The 17085-nt window shown below is 46.6% G+C and overlaps 1 protein-coding gene across 1 annotated transcript in view; it reads left to right on the forward strand.

The window, feature by feature from the left end:
* The window catches only part of LOC149355447 (uncharacterized), a 97669-nt gene that overhangs the window by 41006 nt on the left and 39578 nt on the right, over nt 1–17085 (forward strand). Inside the window, exons 5-6 of the mRNA XM_089576116.1 lie at nt 2592–2748; nt 5773–5940. Coding sequence (XP_089432242.1) covers nt 2592–2748; nt 5773–5940 — 325 coding nt within the window. The remainder of the gene's footprint in view (nt 1–2591; nt 2749–5772; nt 5941–17085) is intronic.

Here is a 17085-nt window from a genome sequence, read left to right on the forward strand (position 1 = left end):
GGTACGGTCACCCCACGTCAAGCGTAACACAAGATGGAAAGTGCATCGTTTTGCTGAAAAATTAGAGTCATATTATTTTATACAGCAAAACGACGGCACCCAGTCCTAAAAGAAAAGAAACAGAGGATCAGGTGCGGTTGTCGAGCATGTGCTGCGTCTTTAGAAAGGCCTCTCCACGGAAACGGAGGAAGCACGCCGGAGGACTGGTGGTACAGAAAACATGGCAGCCGACCACCAAGGGAGATATTGCGGCATATGGGAGCACTCTATGGTCCGCATTACGAATCACACTGAATGGGAGCGCATATACATGACTCCTTGGGCGCGAAAGGGTGTACTGCGTTTTGCACTGGAAGTATGGCGCAGTTGCAGGTGAGACCAGGAGCTACGAAAGCAAGATCGCTGCCAGGGGTTGTCATTGTTGAAGACCACATCGGGCTGTGGAGTGGCAGCAGTCTTGGCGGCCCACCACGCGACATATGTAGGAGGTGCTCTTTGAGGCCATGTCTTGGGGAGTCAGATGAAGGTCTTGTGCACCACACAGTCTCGAAAAGAAGCACTTTCAACAGTGGTTTCAGAAACGAGCTTGAAGGTTTTATGTGAACGAGTAAAAGTCCTCCTTGGTTGAGTTCGGGATGCAACTTGACCAGTTCAGACAAAAATTTTTAGCCGACTGGGGTGGAGTGGGTGAGACGGCTATGCACGGAGCCGGCTAATGGTGTGGGGAGAAGGAGCGGCCTGCTGCTGCCAAACAATGCAAAGAGGGGAAGATAGCCGCCTAATAAGAAAGTGGGGCTTGCAGAATGTCGTTTCCTGAAGTGAAATGAAAGCGCCTATATTCCGAAGTCCCCAGCTTCTCGACTTCTAGGTGACATTTTGCTTCGAAGAAATGGCCGAGTCATAAAGTCGAAGTCGATATTTCACCAGCTTTATGGCAGAGAATTGCACAGGTTTGCTGATTTCGTGCTACATTTTGGCGTGGCGACTTAATCAGCTCAGCTTCATAAGCATCAGCTCATTTTGATGCCTTTCGAACAGATATGGAATCATTTTGTGCCTCACTAAAATAGGTTCGCAATTATTTTGCGCCTGCGCAACAGAAAACGCTAGAATGGCCGCAGTTTTATGCTAACATCCTCCATTGGCACAAATATATTATTCTGAAATATTTAGTGATATATATTTCAGTCATGAATTCCAGCTGCTGCAGGAATGTCAACTGTATATCTCATCATTTACTGTCGCTGTCATTGTATATCAAATAACATATCATTGTTATTTTATGGTCTGCTTCCTTGCACTTCGATGCGCTCCGATAATGAGAAATAGCCATTAGATCAAGACGTACGAGCATGCATTCATGGGTACATTATTTAATTATGAATTATTGCCATAATTTCCTGTATAAAGTCTGCTCCCGGTGTCTAGCATTCAAAGCAATGCTGAATTTTGGCTCAAAAAAAATATCGTCCGCATACAGTACATAGTACGTCTAAACATACAAAAGTTAGCGCAAAGCACAAGACGATCACAAGGAAGGTGGACAGGACAACGCGCTGCCAACCCCTTCTTGATACAAAAAGCAATGTGCCTGGCGCGGCAGGCTGCCCATGATGTGTGGGTGACGATGGTTGACACTTGTGAAGAAGGTGATGAAACACTTAGAAAAGGGTCCACAGTATTGGAAAGGTACTCAAGTAACACTTGTTATTGGGCTAGTCGGTGCATAGTTCTAGGTACAAAAGTTAGCGCAAAACACAAGACGATCACAAGAAAGGTGGACAGGACACCTTTCTTGTGATCGTCTTGTGTTTTGCGCTACCTTTTGTACGTAGAACTATGAACCGACTAGCCCAGCAACAAGTGCTACTTGAGTACGTCTAGACATGGTCTGTAATAAGCGCATAGAATTGTTTGTGCACGCAGTATGATTATGAATATGCATTTTGTTTGATTTTATAGCACATACGCAGGTAAAGCTGATGCACCAGAAAAAAATAAATGATGGTGAATAGTATGAACTGAGTTGTCAGAGCAAAAATGGTCTGTCGTTTGTGCGTCTAACGAAGACTGGGTATGTTCGGTTTCTTCGGTGTTAGGTACTCTGTTTCGTCATTGCACAAACGACCGCAAGCCGGTTTTTGCGAAGCCATAGACAATAACTTGACAAAAAAGCGCTTGTCAGTATTTCACCGCACACTTGCACACTTCTGAGTAGGTCAAAGTTCATCTCAGTTGAAACAGCAACTACTAAGCGCACGTGCAATCTGTTAGCCCCGCGCTGGCGACAGGAGCACACCGCAAAGCATCACAAAACTTCGCGACAGAAACGCGCTGTGCATTTCTGTAGTGGGCGATATTGAAAAAAGAAGTACGGCGTAGTGCGTATGAATATGCACAGATAGTCCACAAAGCTCAAAATCTCGAATTTTAAACATTTATTGCCCGCTTACTTTATACGAGAAATTACTGTAGACGAGCGCATAAGGAGAAATTAATATTTCTTTGAAGGCACATGCTTATGTAAAAAATCCCATTTTTAGGCACCTGCATGACCGTAGGCCTTTTCAATATTTCCTCTTATTCCGCAGATCGAAGATTGAGCAGCGACGAGGAGTTGACAGCAGAAGAGATGCGTTGCTCAAGAACTTGCACAACACCACCGCTAGACGCGCGCAAGAGGAACAAATGCTGACATCCAGCGCGGGACGCTTGGGACCTCTCCGAATGGAATTACGATCTATCACGGTAAAGGAAATACACATATTAAGCATTAAATACTTTAGCTCCTGTTGTCGGCGCGCCGCGGGTGGAAGGAGAACCCGTAGCGGAACCAAAGAATTAACACGGAACCGAACCTAAACGAGCTTTGGCGAAATTTTGTCTGCCTTCCGCCGCAGTGGCGCATACAGGGTGTTACACCTAAGACTACACAATTTTTAAGAATAGCCTTCTTCACTTAGAAAAGCGCTTTTTCTGGCATAGGATTGTCAGCGATGTAGTACAACAGTATACAGCTAAAACATGGTAACTAGAAGGCAGGATTTTTAATATTGAATAGTTAACTTTTGACTATTGCCGTTAGGCCTGTTGATTAGTGAGAGTCGTGTAGCTCACCGTAAGTGATATTCATATCAGTTTCGAGAATTCTGAAAATGTCGGTACCCTCGGAGCTCTGGCCGAACAAATTTTGGCTACATTGCTTTAAAATGCATGTGCTTTCGAGAAGCTTGCAGGCAAAGCAATCTCCACAATGCACGTAACTCGTCGAAACAGGCAAAATTTGTTGGCCCACAGCGCCGAGGGTAATTGATTTTTTGAAATTCTAAAAACTGGCATGTATATTACTTACGGTCGGCTACACTCATTTCAATTATTAAGTAGTCGAACAGAAACAGTTAAAATGTTGACAATTCGCTATTAGTTAATTAGCCTGCTAGTTAGTGCGCCTAAGCGGTATTCTGATGTAGTGCACCGCTGAAAATTCTATGCTGAGAAAAACAATCTTCTAGCTCAAAAATCCTGTTTTTAAATATTGTGTAAACTGTTAGGTGAAACACCATCTAGTTTAAGGCGTGAGTCACCTCAATATCCTGTTTAAGGGTCTGGTGACCTATCTCCCAAAAGAGCACAGCATCACGACAACACACAGAGCATCATTCAATACTTTCTCGTTGGCGCCACAGGTAGAAATTCACTGACCACGGCAAAACCGTCCTCTTGGAGGCACGTCTTTGCGCGTATTATCCACGCTTGGACTCAAAAAATGGTTTCGGCGACCGATTCCCTCTGCATGCTCTGAACTTGATTTAATACGTTGGCGTAAAAAAAGTCTAGGTAAGGCTATAGGTATAAAGGAGAGGAAGTAATGACCGATCAGAACTTTTGCCATCCTTCTTCTGGCGAGGCCGTGCAGGTATTCGAATGAAAAGCGAGGAGTGGGCAAACGGAATGTATTAACGCAATCCTTTCTTATTACCATGTCTAGAAAAGACAGGTGGGCATTTAGTCGCCTATTGCGTACAGCTGCCAGGGAGGAGTTGTTTGTGGTGTTGAAAAATAAAAACCCTTGAGCGAGTTGATGGACAAAAAGTGCTCGGCACACTAGCCAGACCCTATTAGGGAGCAGAATATTGTGTCAATAAATAGGTTCCCATCCAGAGCACCCCAGAAAAGTCACAAAAATTCTATGCAGCGCAAGTACGTCATTCCACGCACAATGCAGCATTAGCAGCAGTGTCGCAACCAGGATGTAGCAGATTGGTTCCCTTTCATACACAAAGTATTCACAATCTATCCAAGCCGGCTTTTTTTGTCATACTCTGCCCCAACAAAAGAGGGCGCCGTCGTGGGCATAGGCCGAGTTCTAAATTTCACCCTGTACTAGGGAGAAGGCCACGATCAGCTGTGTTTTTAAAGATGCTCAAGATATATAATGCGAATCACAAAGGCTGTTGTTGGGTAGGGGACAGGTGGGCGGGGGGTGCTCGCACATTTCATGCCATGTGGTAGAGGGTCGGGGGTGGGGGAGGCAGGGCCGCAAAAAAAAAGAAACATGTTGGAGGTGCGTCGGTGTGTCAAGTCGGACTTGGTGGTGCGAAGGAAAAAGTGAGGCAGGGTAATTTTTGTTTGCTGTGTTGGGCAGGTACGGTATACAGTTTCCCTCAAATACTGTTGGACTAGTTCGGCCATTCGGTCTTTCAAAGCTGTCGTCTGTAGCTGCCGCTGCAGGAAATCTTCCTAATAGTGGGCGGTAAGTTAGAGGGCACATGCGGATGTTCTGACGGTGTATGTGTGAATAATGTGCGGAGGAGAAATTCCCGACAGACACAAGCTTCAGCGAAGACCTATTACTCGCACCAGGCGTCTCCGAAACTGATGAAGCTGGAGGGTTTTGCCGATGAAAGATCCACCAGCTTCTCGTCTTATGTCCCTCCTCAGATGGGTTCTAGCGTATACATAGCCAACTTACATTAAATTTGAGTTCATTTCATTTCGCGACTCTTGCCTTAAATTCTTGTACTTTTTACCGCGGACAGTTAAAGGGGTTAAGTGGGAACAGTTCGCATGAAACTCGTTGTGAATTTTTTTATTTTCTGTAACAGTTCACCCAGAAAAGTAAGAGTGTAACAAGGCTGTGTGGAAACCCCTCTATATTCAGATTTTTTTTCGTGCTGAGCTTATTTAAAGCGGTTTGAACCGATTCCAACCGGAACAGAATGTCGCTCCGTAGCCGAACCCACAGCTGGGCCCGAAAAGCATGAACCCGAATCGAAATATAAAAAATTTCTGGCTGCCCCCATGGGAGAAATATCGAAAAAAAAATCATATTCTGTGAGCAAATCCTTTCAGAGGCGTAAAAAAATTACAGCAGAGCCTCAAGAATTTCTACATGAACCGAGTGAAAACGGTGCCGGCTAACGTGGTACTGTGTGGCACTGGCACCACGGAGCTGTGCTACGTACATTTCAAGACTGAGCACCTCATCGAAATTGCGTTGCAAATCCAATGGGGAGCCTTGATGGGGAAGCGCTCTCGCTTTGACAATGGCACATCATCTACTTTGGACGGATGTTTGTCAGTGCGGATGGAGTCATGATGTTGATTGTGTCGTAATCTGTGTTTCGGCACTTGATGCGTGCGCAATTTGTAAGGATAAACTGGGCTCCCTTTTTGCGAACACACGTGGTTCAGGCGACGCCATGAAAGGCAAACTGTTGCAATAGAGAGAAGCATACGTGTACTTACGCGCTCAATTCTCTTTGCCCACAGATGGACGAAGAACAAATGAAAAGAAGGCAAGTAGGACAGCCTGCCAGAAATGAGGTCCTCATGACAGAACTCCAGGATGTGCGCGAGGCCCTGAGGATGAAGCAGGAAGAGTTGGTTCCACCGGTTCAAGAGCGCCGCGAACTCCTCCACAACGACATGGACCGAAAAGTGGGTGCAAGCTTTATTTATTCCAAATGATAGTGTCCATTTTCAGCGTAGATCTCATCGCGGTCAGGCGTCCACAGAGACAGGCCTTACATCTTTCTCGGACTTTCTAGACGCAGAAAAAGGGTGGTTTGGAAATTAGGATTCGGCCGCTATGTCAGACTGAAGCAGTCATTCGTACAGCTGAGCTAATGAGTTTGGCAAGTGATGGGAGGGTAATGCCGAATAGACGAACTGCTCGAAGCAGCAGTGATGTGTGTTTTTTGTTCACTACACTGTAAAAAAAATTTGCGCCCTTAAGGGTGCATTTCCGTGGCTATAACTCACACCCTTGCACCCTCCCAAAACGGTGCAAAGTACGCTCGTCGCACCCATAGCAAGGGCGCGATCGTTACAGTTGCACCCTTATTTTTTGGCTGCCTAAAAGGGTTGAAAGTATGCTTGTCGCACCCTTTTTCCGTCTGCTTTAAAGTTAGTAGTAGTAAAAGACCTTTAATCGACCATAATTTATAGGCCGAACATGTCGACCGCCTCGGCGACCAGAAGTCGCTGTTCGTCTTCCCCTTCAGCGCCAAGCCAGTCGAGCCAGGTGGTGATGGATAGAGAGGGTGGGGGTAGGAACCCGACTGCTGATCAGCCGGGCAATAGAAGAGGAAGTGGACCAGGTCCGCATAGACACAGGGGCAGTTGGGACAAGAAGGGTCCGACCGATAGCGATAGAGAGGCGGGACGGTGTGAAGAGGCGGGACGGTGTGATAACTGCATTCATTTGGATGTGCCGAAGAAGACGAGACTCCGGCACCGTGTGTAATGGATGAGGTGGAGCATAAAGGCGTTTGTCGAGGCGGAGCTTAAGGTAGACCTCTTTTATGGTACGGTGAAGGGTGAGTCTCCCATCGGCCTCCGAGGGCTTGGGCCAGGGGATCAACGGTGCTCGGAAAACTGTGTTGCGGGCGAGCTGATGGGCCAGCTCATTGCCGTCAATCCTTGAATGCCCAGGGACCCAGCGGAGGAAAATGTTAGTAGTGTAATGGCCAGTCACGAGATGGCGCCATGTATCCGTTGGTGCGCCGTCGCCGTTTCACCTTTTGCTGTGCTCTGTGTGTCTGCGTGAATAAAAAATGGCAGCTTGACAGTGCGTGTCGTTCCGTTGGCTTCGTGCCAAATCCACTCAATCCACGACTCCCAAAGATCTGGTCACCCTGCGTACTCAACAAAACCAATAGGCTATGGGCCCAGGACGACGCATCGACCGCATTTTTGGAAGAAATTAGACGGATTGCCTTGATTGAGTGATGAAAAGGTGCGACCACGTTGAAGAAGAGAACGTAAAGCTACACCACCTTCACTACGTCGTGCCGATGTCTTCGGAAGTTTTTGACAGGCGTGAGCGTCGTGAAACTGTCGGGAAGAAGTGACTGACAAGTGGTGTGTGCCCGTGAAGTGAGAAGTGCGTTTTTTTTTTGGAAGAAAGACTGACCGTCACGCGACACCGGCGTTGCTGCAGACTCCGTGTTGGATGTGTACGGAAGACGCTTCGACTCGTCCGGCGTGAGCACACCAAAATTGTCAGGAAGAAGTGACTGACAAAATCTTTTCAGCGGATGTTAGTGGCGAAATTTTTCGGAAAGAAGTGACTGAAAATTGTTTTCGCGTACGCTAACTGTGAAACAGCTACGAAAAAGAAGTGCGTTGTCCCTCTTGCGTTTGAGGATCAGCGAACATGGCATTAGACGAGTTTAGACAGGCGAAGTTGTCATCAGATAACTACCACACATGGTCGATAAGGGCAAGAGCTGCTCTCGTACAGAAGGGATGCTGGGAAGCGATCGACCCCGGATTCTCGAATAGAGAAACGAACGAGCGAGAAAAGCAGACTGACAACAAGGAACTGACCTTTCTGTTCCTTATCGTCGAGGACAACTACTTGGATGACATCGGGACTTGCAGAACTGCAAAAGAAGCCTGGAATACGCTGCAGGAAATACACTCAAAGTTTGGACTTTGCATATACTCCAGTTGATGCTCGATTTTTTCAATGTGAAAATGAAGAGAGATGAGTCAATGCAAGATTACCTAGGAAGATTGATGGTGCTGCATAAGAAGTTGTCAAGTGCAGGCTATGCATTTACAGGCAGAGAGGTTGCATTAGTAATGCTAATGGGGCTTCCTGACTAATATGAACCGCTCATTCTGAACTTGGAGCAAGACGAGCAAACCCTCTCGACAAAAGTAGCGAAGGCAAGGCTGCTGATCGAAGAAAAGAGAAAGCTGCGTCGTGAGGAAGATCGGTTAAGTGTCGAAGAGAGTCAGACAAGGGCCCTAGTCACTAAAGCTCGGTTAAGGACTGACAGCAAGCAACCCAATGAGAAGGTGCATCATCAACTGACTGTCAAGAAGGATGAGAAGGTTCGTCATTGTACCTCAAGTATGCAAAAGAAGAAGGTGCAATGCTTTGCTTGTGGCAAAATTGGTCATATAGCCAAAGATTGTGACCAGTTTCAAGACGAAAGGGATGACGAAAGGAAGAGAAACTCATCACAGGCAAAGATTGCAACACAGATGGCTTTATGTGCCAAACATGTGATAACATCGCCTCCTCATGTGTGGCATCTTGATAGTGGTGCTACAGATCACATGACATCGCACAAGGAAAAGATCACTGACTTCAAGCCATGCGAGTCAAGAGTAGAAACGGCAAATAAGGAATCTATGAGTGTCATGGGGAAAGGAAGAGTTCAGATTCAACTGTCTGAAGAGTGTGGTGGGTCATTCATCACGTTAGAAGATGTCCTTTATGTGCCTGAGTTGAACGGCAACCTACTATCAGTCGGAAGAATTGAAGAGCGAGGTTTGCACGTGACGTTCGCCAGGGGCAAAGCCGAAGTTACAAAGGACACTGGTGAACTGATCCTTACTGCAACTCGAGAAGGACGACTGTACTCTGTCAAAGAGGAGATCATGTCAACGAAGATGGCAAAGACCAAAGACAGGGCTTTCTGGCACAGACGACTAGGCCACCTTCACCGGGATGCTGTTCGACGTCTCTGCGGAGCTAGTGAAGACCCTTTGAAGGACAAATGTGACACATGTTGTCTGGGGAAGCTCAGGCGAAGCAGTTTCCCAAAGGATGAGACAACACGGGCTAAGGTTCCACTGGAGCTGGTGCATTCAGATGTGGTTGGAAAGATCACACCAACGACCGAAGGTGGCTCCAATTATTTTGTTACCTTCATAGACGACTACTCCAGATATACTGTTGTGTACGCCATGAAGGCCAAGAGCGAAATACTTGAAAAGTTTGACGAGTACAGACGCATGGCGGAAAATCTGCACAACATGAAGGTGAAGACCTTGCGCAGTGACAATGGAGGAGAGTACTCAAGCAAATAGTTCAACGAGTACCTGGCCAAGCATGGCATAAAGCATCAGCTGACCATTCCTGGCACACCAGAGCAGAATGGAGTCGCAGAGAGAATGAACCAAACGTTGCTTGACATGACAAGGTGCCTCCTCATCGAATCAGGTGTCACCAAGAGGCTCTGGGCTGATGCCGTTGTCACTGCAGGTCACATCAGAAACAAGTGCCCATTGAAGGCGATTGGAGGAGAGTCACCAGAAGCTCTGTGGACAGGGGGTGAAGTGAAGCTGGACCACCTGAGAGTGTTTGGGTGCAGAGCATGGGGTGTGCGAAACAGACGGTGCAAGGGGAGCAAGTCGGACCCGAAAGCAGAAGAGTCCATATTGGTCGGCTACCCAGAACGAGAGTAAAGGGGTACAAGCTGTGGAACCAGAAGGAAGATCGCTTCTTTGTAAGTCGAGACGTTACCTTCGAAGAAGTCTTTACCATGCAAGCGTACCCAAGTTGCAAGTAGCAAGACTGAAGCACATAGCGACACTGATTACACTGTCATTTTACAAGTTGAAGAGAGCTTGAGCGAGCCACATGATGTTGGTAGTTCAGATCGCAATGATACTGATTACAACTATGCTGAAGAAGTTGGCTCATCAGCTGATGAAGACGACTCAACTACACAGGACGAAGGAGCTACGCAGCGACTGTCCAGCGTGACAAATTGTGGTACACAAGCACTGAGACGGTCCGAAAGACCAGCAAACAAGAAACCACGTCAAAAGGAATGTCACGGCTGCTGCATAGCCAGGCAAAACAGCCAAAGAGATGCAGAAACTCTACATGAAGCATTATCTGCACCAGACAGGGAGGAATGGAAAGCAGCTATACAGAGTGAACTGGACAGCCTCGAAGCTTCCAATACATGGGAGGTAGTGCCGCGACCGAAAGACAGACAAGTCGTAAATTGCAAGTGGGTGTTCCGCAGGAAGTACAACGAAAATGGTGACTTGGAGCGGTACAAAGCACGGTTGGTTGCATGCGGATATTCACAAGTGAAAGGTACCGATTACAAGAAAACTTTCTCTCCTGTAGTGAAGCTGAAGTCCATCAGGACACTGCTGGCCATAGCAGTTGAGAGAAATTGGAACATCCACCAGATGGACATCAGGGTGGCATACTTAAATGGTATTCTGAAGGAGACCGTCTGCATGGAACTACCGCAGCCTTTGAATGACTGTAAGAAGGATGAAGTCTGCCTTCTGAAGAAGACCCTTTACGGGCTACGACAGTCTGGAAGGGAGTGGAACCTTGCTTTAGACAAAATGCTCAAGTCAGAAGGGATGACAAGGTCAAAAGCAGAACCCTGTGTTTATATCAAGAAGAAGAAGAACCTCATCGTAGGGGTCTACGTTGATGACTTGCTGATCATCGCAGAAGATGAGAAAGGGATTGCCGACTTCAAGAGCCGCTTGGGTCAAGTATTCGATGCAAAAGACTTGGGTGAGGCCAGCTACATTCTTTCCATACGACTGAAGAGAGAAAGAGATGGTAAACTAACACTGGGCCAGACGGCCTACGCTAACGACATACTGGAGACGTTTGGCATGTCAGACGCAAAGGCAGCATCGTCCCCTTTGGATCTTGGAAGCAAGTACCAAAGAGGAGACAGCAATAACTCGTCAAGTGAGGACCTACCTCGCAAGTACAGACAAGCAGTTGGTGCATCGCTTTACCTCGCCGGTGGCACAAGGCCGGACTTGGCTTTTGCGACTACTTACATGAGCCAGTTCAATGAACATCCCACAGAAGAGCATTGGAATGGGATAAAGCATATTCTTCGCTATGTGAAACATACAAAGAACAATGCACTAGTCTACCAGAGAACTGGGAAGTGCATACAAGCTTTGTGCGACGCAGACTGGGCTAGCGACAAGGTTGACAGGAAGTTATCCAGCGGGTACTTGTGCACGCTAGCTGGTGCTGCGATTTCCTGGAGTAGCAAGAAGCAGCGAAGCACTGTATTGTCAACAGTCGAAGCAGAATATGTAGCAATGTGTCACGCTACAAAAGAAGTAATGTGGTTCCAAAATTTAATGAAGGAACTTAATGCTCATGAATTCATGCACGAACCACAGATTTTAATGGCTGACAACCAGGGTGCAATTGCGCTTGCGAAAAACCAAGTTAATTCAGATAGAAGCAAACATATTGACCTCAAGTATTATTTCCTGAGAGAAAAGGTCGAAGAGAAAAAGTTACAACTCCAGTACGTCGAGTCGTCGAACAACTGTGCTGACCTCTTCACTAAGGCCTTAAATGGAAGAACGACTCTCAAGCACTGTGAATGTTTGGGCATCAAAAGTGTGGGTGCAATGACTGTCCATTAAGGGGGAGTGTTAGTAGTGTAATGGCCAGTCACGAGATGGCGCCATGTATTCGTTGGTGCACCGTCGCCGTTTCACCTTTTGCTGTGCTCTGTGTGTGTGTGAATAAAAAATGGCAGCTTGACAGTGTGTGTCGTTCCGTTGGCTTCGTGCCAAATCCACTCAATCCACGACTCCCAAAGATCTGGTCACCCTGCGTACTCAACAAAACCAACAGAAAACGATGGAAGGCTGCAGTGTGCAGACCGCTCGTTCGACCTCCTGTTGGAGAGAAGGGGTCAGGGTGCGTTTCTGTATGTGGTGTGTAGCGGCTTGTGAGTCTGAATAGAGTGTCCTCTTTAATAGGTTTTTATTTCTTTAAAAGGCGCTGATCAATTTCTTTTTTGGGGTGCACTCTTGAATCGAATCTAAACATTTCCTCCAAAAAGCTGCCGACGACCCGTCTAACTTCGCACTAACGTTACGGCATCTCCAACTATAATTTTAATACGTAGGTGTGTGTCTCCGACTCACGGTGTTTCTGAAACTCCTTCCTATAGAGTAACATTCGCTGTTGCGACTGAAAGAAGGATAGAAAGGACAGTGCACGGGCCTGCCAACTGGCTCGAGCCGAGTCACCACCGCTGCCACGTGCATAATAGGGGAAAGTTAAAAAAAAAAAAGTCAGAAGAAAACAGACGCGCATCGCAACAACCGTGTCCGCCTAAGCGAAGACGCCGGCTGAAACAACAGATACCCTACCGCGCATACTTTTTCTAAGTTTATATATGCCATTTCAGCGACCCCATATTTGGAGTCAGTGACGCTTAGCACTTCAGCTAAAATTATTTAGTTAACTATCACGTTCTGGGGACGCAGATCACAGTCATAGCTGCTGGCATCAAGGTTGCAGCTGTCTTTTAATGGAAAACTCGAATAGCTCACATCATATTAAAATCACGCTTCATTGAACTACTAGAATGTGTTCCGACAAGTCAAAGAATACCGTACACCCTTACGCACCCTTGCACCCGAAGGAGCTACAACACCCTTGCACCCGTGCAGCTTTGAAGGGTCCATGGGTACATTAAAGGTGCTAACGTGCTCAGCGCACCCTTTTCCGAAAATATAAGAAAAATTGAGGGTGTGGAAAGGGTGCAGCCTTGAGCGCTACATCTTTAAGGGTGCAATTTTTTTTTACTGTGTATGGGAAATCCGTGGTGAGAGTTCTTGGTGTCTACTTGGCATTAACCATTTGTTGCTGGAGTGGTTGTCGCGTTTACATCCACGATGTATGTAATCCCACTGCTGAATGGTCTGATTTCTCATCTTCGTCCCATTCCTCATGGCGCGGTTCGCGCGTGCACGCACAGTGACAGGTGCTGTGCCGGTCCTTTTAGCGTAAAATTGGAAGGTATCGACAGATACCGCATTCCAATGACAAAGACGCCACATTCACTGAAAACAGGACTTATACAAGGTAGAAAAGGCCAAAAACACTAAATATGAGTTTCGCCTGCACCCCCCCCCCCCCCCGCCATTTTGGCAGGGCAATTGCAGTGTCTCAGCACAGCTTTTTCACGCAGTTCCCAGCGGCTTGGTTACACAGTCAAAAACTGTGGTGACGGGGCCTTTTCGGTGTAGACGTCGCGATTTTGAATGGAGTGACAGGAAAATTGTGCAATTTTTTCAGGAATAGGCGTGTCTTTTCCTACCAAAAAAACAAAATACCCATGAAAAGTCATAGGCCAAACAGAATTGACTACAGCTGTCCTCAGTCTTACTCGGCTTTCTACTGTGTGCGCTATCCTCTGTGGCCGGGTTGGACAGTGCGTCGCGGAATTGCAACAAAACGTGAGGGCAACGTCATCACAGCATATGCGAGATAGCCGCTCCCTTGGAACAGTGATGGAGAGGAGCAGTGTACGCACAGTATTGGTGTATTGCATAAGAGTGCCAAAAACCAGTTGATATTGATCGATGAGTGAAGATACAGAGTGGGGACGCTGAGTGTGCGCGAGGAGCTCTGTGGCGAAGGATAACCGAGTGCAGCAAAAAGTACGAGACGTCTGTTGCTTTGGCAGACACGAGAACAGTTGTCTTCACATAGCTAGTCAAGTAGTGGACGCAAACAATAATCCAGCGTTCACCCGTGGTAGACTTGGGAAGCGGAGGAAGGTGGTCTCACTGGTTACAACAAGCCGGCGGGTGAGGCAGTGCGATGCTTAAAACGCTGACACTGCAGACAACCTGCAACGTAGTTCTCAGTTGTGTTGTAAAGTCCAGGCTCTGTGGAACGTACGAGAAAACCCTTGACGTCCGGGAGCAATCTCGTCGTGCATGACATTTAAAGAGCACGCCCTCCGATATGACGAACAGCGTGACTGAAGCAGATGTACGAGCTTCATCAAACAACGGTTGAAGACTAGCATCCCTGAGTTGTTCTTGCTGAAAAGTCCCAAGGCTGGGAAACACGGCGCAGACAGAAGATCAGCATGGTGGCGACCGACCGCTCTTATACGCCACGATGAAGTCATATTCTTCTAGGCGTAAGGCCCAGCGAGCGAGTAGACCGGAGGGATCGCGGAGGCCAATAAGCCAACAGAAAGGAGTGATAGTCTGTAACAATCGTGAAGTGACGTCCATGTAGAAATGGTCGGAGCTTTTGCACAGCAAAGACGACAGCGAGACGCTCGACTTCCGTCACGGTATAGTTGCCTTCCAATTTTGCCAAAGTGCAAACTGCGTATGCTACCACGTGTCGGGCGTCGTTGTGGAGTTGGATAAGCACTACGCCGACGCCCGCGCTGCTGGCGTCGGTGTGGAGTTCTGTCGGCGTGGGCGGGTCGAAATGGCGCAAAACAGATGCAGTGGTGAGCAAAAACTTCAGCTGCTGGAAGGCAGACGCACATGCAGACGACCGTACAAAGGGGGCGTCTTTATGAAGGAAGGAGTTCAAGGGATGAGCGAGTTGGGCGAAGCCTTGGATGAAAGGGCGCAGGTAGGAGCAGGGGCCCATTAAGTTTCTAAGGTGTTTGAAAGAGCGTGGTTGTGGGAATTTCCGTACGGCATCTATCTTCTGTGGGTCTGGCCGGATACCGTCCTTGTCGAAAAGAAACCGGAGGAAAAGGGTTTAACGCTTACAAAAGTGACATTTCTTGAAGTTCTAGAGTCCAGCTCATGCGATGCAGGCCAGCACCATACCTAGTCTTTCGTTGTGCTCTTTCGTTATGATCGCGAAAGGTCGACGGTGGAGCACACCTGACGCTGCCCGTTCAGTGACGTCCGAATCTCTGCTTGCAAATAAAAAGTCGTTGCCGTCGTCGCAACTTCGTATGTATGTATGTATGTATGTATGTATGTATGTATGTATGTATGTATGTATGTATGTATGTATGTATGTATGTATGTATGTATGTATGTATGTATGTATGTATGTATGTATGTATGTATGTATGTATGTATGTATGTATGTATGTATGTATGTATGTATGTATGTATGTATGTATGTATGTATGTGTGTGTGCGTGCGTGCGTGCGTGCGTGCGTGCATGCATGCATGCATGTATGTATGTATGTATGTATGTATGTATGTATGTATGTATGTATGTATGTATGTATGTATGTATGTATGTATGTATGTATGTATGTATGTATGTATGTATGTATGTATGTATGTATGTATGTATGTATGTATGTATGTATGCATGCATGTGTGTATGTATGCATGTATGTATGTACGCACGCACGCACGTACGTACGTACGTACGGATGTATGTATGTATGCATTTATGTATGTATGTATGTGTGGGGGTGAGCAGAAAGCCTAAGGTAAATACAACGAACTTTGTTTCAGTAATTATACCTGATGCTATTCCGCAGTTTATATATTTATTTATTTATACAAACTGCAGCGCAATTATATGCGTTATTGCAGGTGTGGGAAAAACACAAAATGCATAATACGCAACAAGGTAACGAAATACAGCAAAATGTACAATTTCAGCACTACAATAAAGTTCAAATCACAAAAGAAGTATCGAACAAGAAAGCAACTGTTAACGACAGGGTAGGAATATTCAGCTATTATGCGTCTTCAATGGCCGTTGCAAAACATTGAAATGGACACGTACGAATGGGCCCAGGTAGTGAATTCCAGGCTTCTACTGAACGGGGAAAAAAAACTGAATTTGAACAAATTAGTGTGCGCAATATACGGTATCAAATTTAGCTCGTGATGACTTCTTGTAGATGATAATGGTGCAAAGTTAATGCAGTGGTTATCTGAGAGCTTTACCGAGGAATTGACGTTACAATGAAAGAATTTTAGTGATTCAGTGTGGCGACGGGCAGAGAGCGTGGTTAAATTCAATGTGGAGTGTGGACAGTGTGGAGTAAAACTCGGCGATATAATAACCCGTAACGCTTTTTTGCTTCTCTTTTTAAAGAGTCATGCATTTTTTCTAATGAGACACACGCTCAGTGCTGCATGGTAGTTCAGGTAAAGACGCGTAGAAGAGGATAAACATTTGATATGCATTAGCCTGCATGTTGCTGCTGTCAATGGGCTTTGCGCAATGGGTGAAAGTATGAAGCCGCATGGATTACTTTTGTTTTGAAAAAACGTATTATGTTCACAAAAGCCAGAAGAAAGCGCTGTCCTGTCAACGTGCCTTAATTCACTGCATCGGACTTAGGCGCTCGGCTGCTGATTCAGAGGTCGCAGGTTCGATCCCGACCACGCTGGCCGTATTTTGATGGAGGATAAATACAAGGACCCTGTGTGCTATGCGATGTCAGCGCACTTTAAAAGGACACTGATGATTAACTGCAGTTGGAGTGTATCGATAGGACACCACGTTATAATCTAAACGCTAGCTAGAAGAGACCAAAACACGAAATACAGGTGTAGCCATCGCCGCCCAAATTTGCAGTTAAAATGCATGCGTCGATAACAGTTTTTGGTCGCAGATTCCAGACGCTGGGGTTGACCATCATACAACACTTCAAGACGGCAGCAAACTCTTGATGAGAATGAATCGACGGGAGCGGAGATTTTTAAATTCAATCTTCTTGGCGGTAAACGCGGCTTTTCTGTCGGACGAATGTGAGCGTTTCCAGAAAGAACCATACAATCTGTTTTTGCTGACAACGGTTGCACGCAGTCATCCTCGGCGTCCCTGTAAAGAACCCCAGGTGGCCTGATGAGCCCTCAGCAATGGCGTCTCTCAAAGCCCATGAGTTGCTTCGGGGCTTAAGTGCCACAATTTTCATTTAATTACGTCTAAAGTTCCGCACCTGGGATGGGAGACTTTATGGCATACTACATTTGCCAAGAGTTTGCGCTCTGCTGCGTGACGCAGTTAACTGATCGAAAACTGTTCCCGTGCTGCTGGTTTTGTTTTCCTAATGCCTTATACAAACGGCAGT

This window comes from Amblyomma mixtum, chromosome 3 (genome assembly GCF_055824585.1).
Source record: "Amblyomma mixtum isolate Tamu chromosome 3, ASM5582458v1, whole genome shotgun sequence".
NCBI lineage: Eukaryota > Metazoa > Arthropoda > Arachnida > Ixodida > Ixodidae > Amblyomma > Amblyomma mixtum.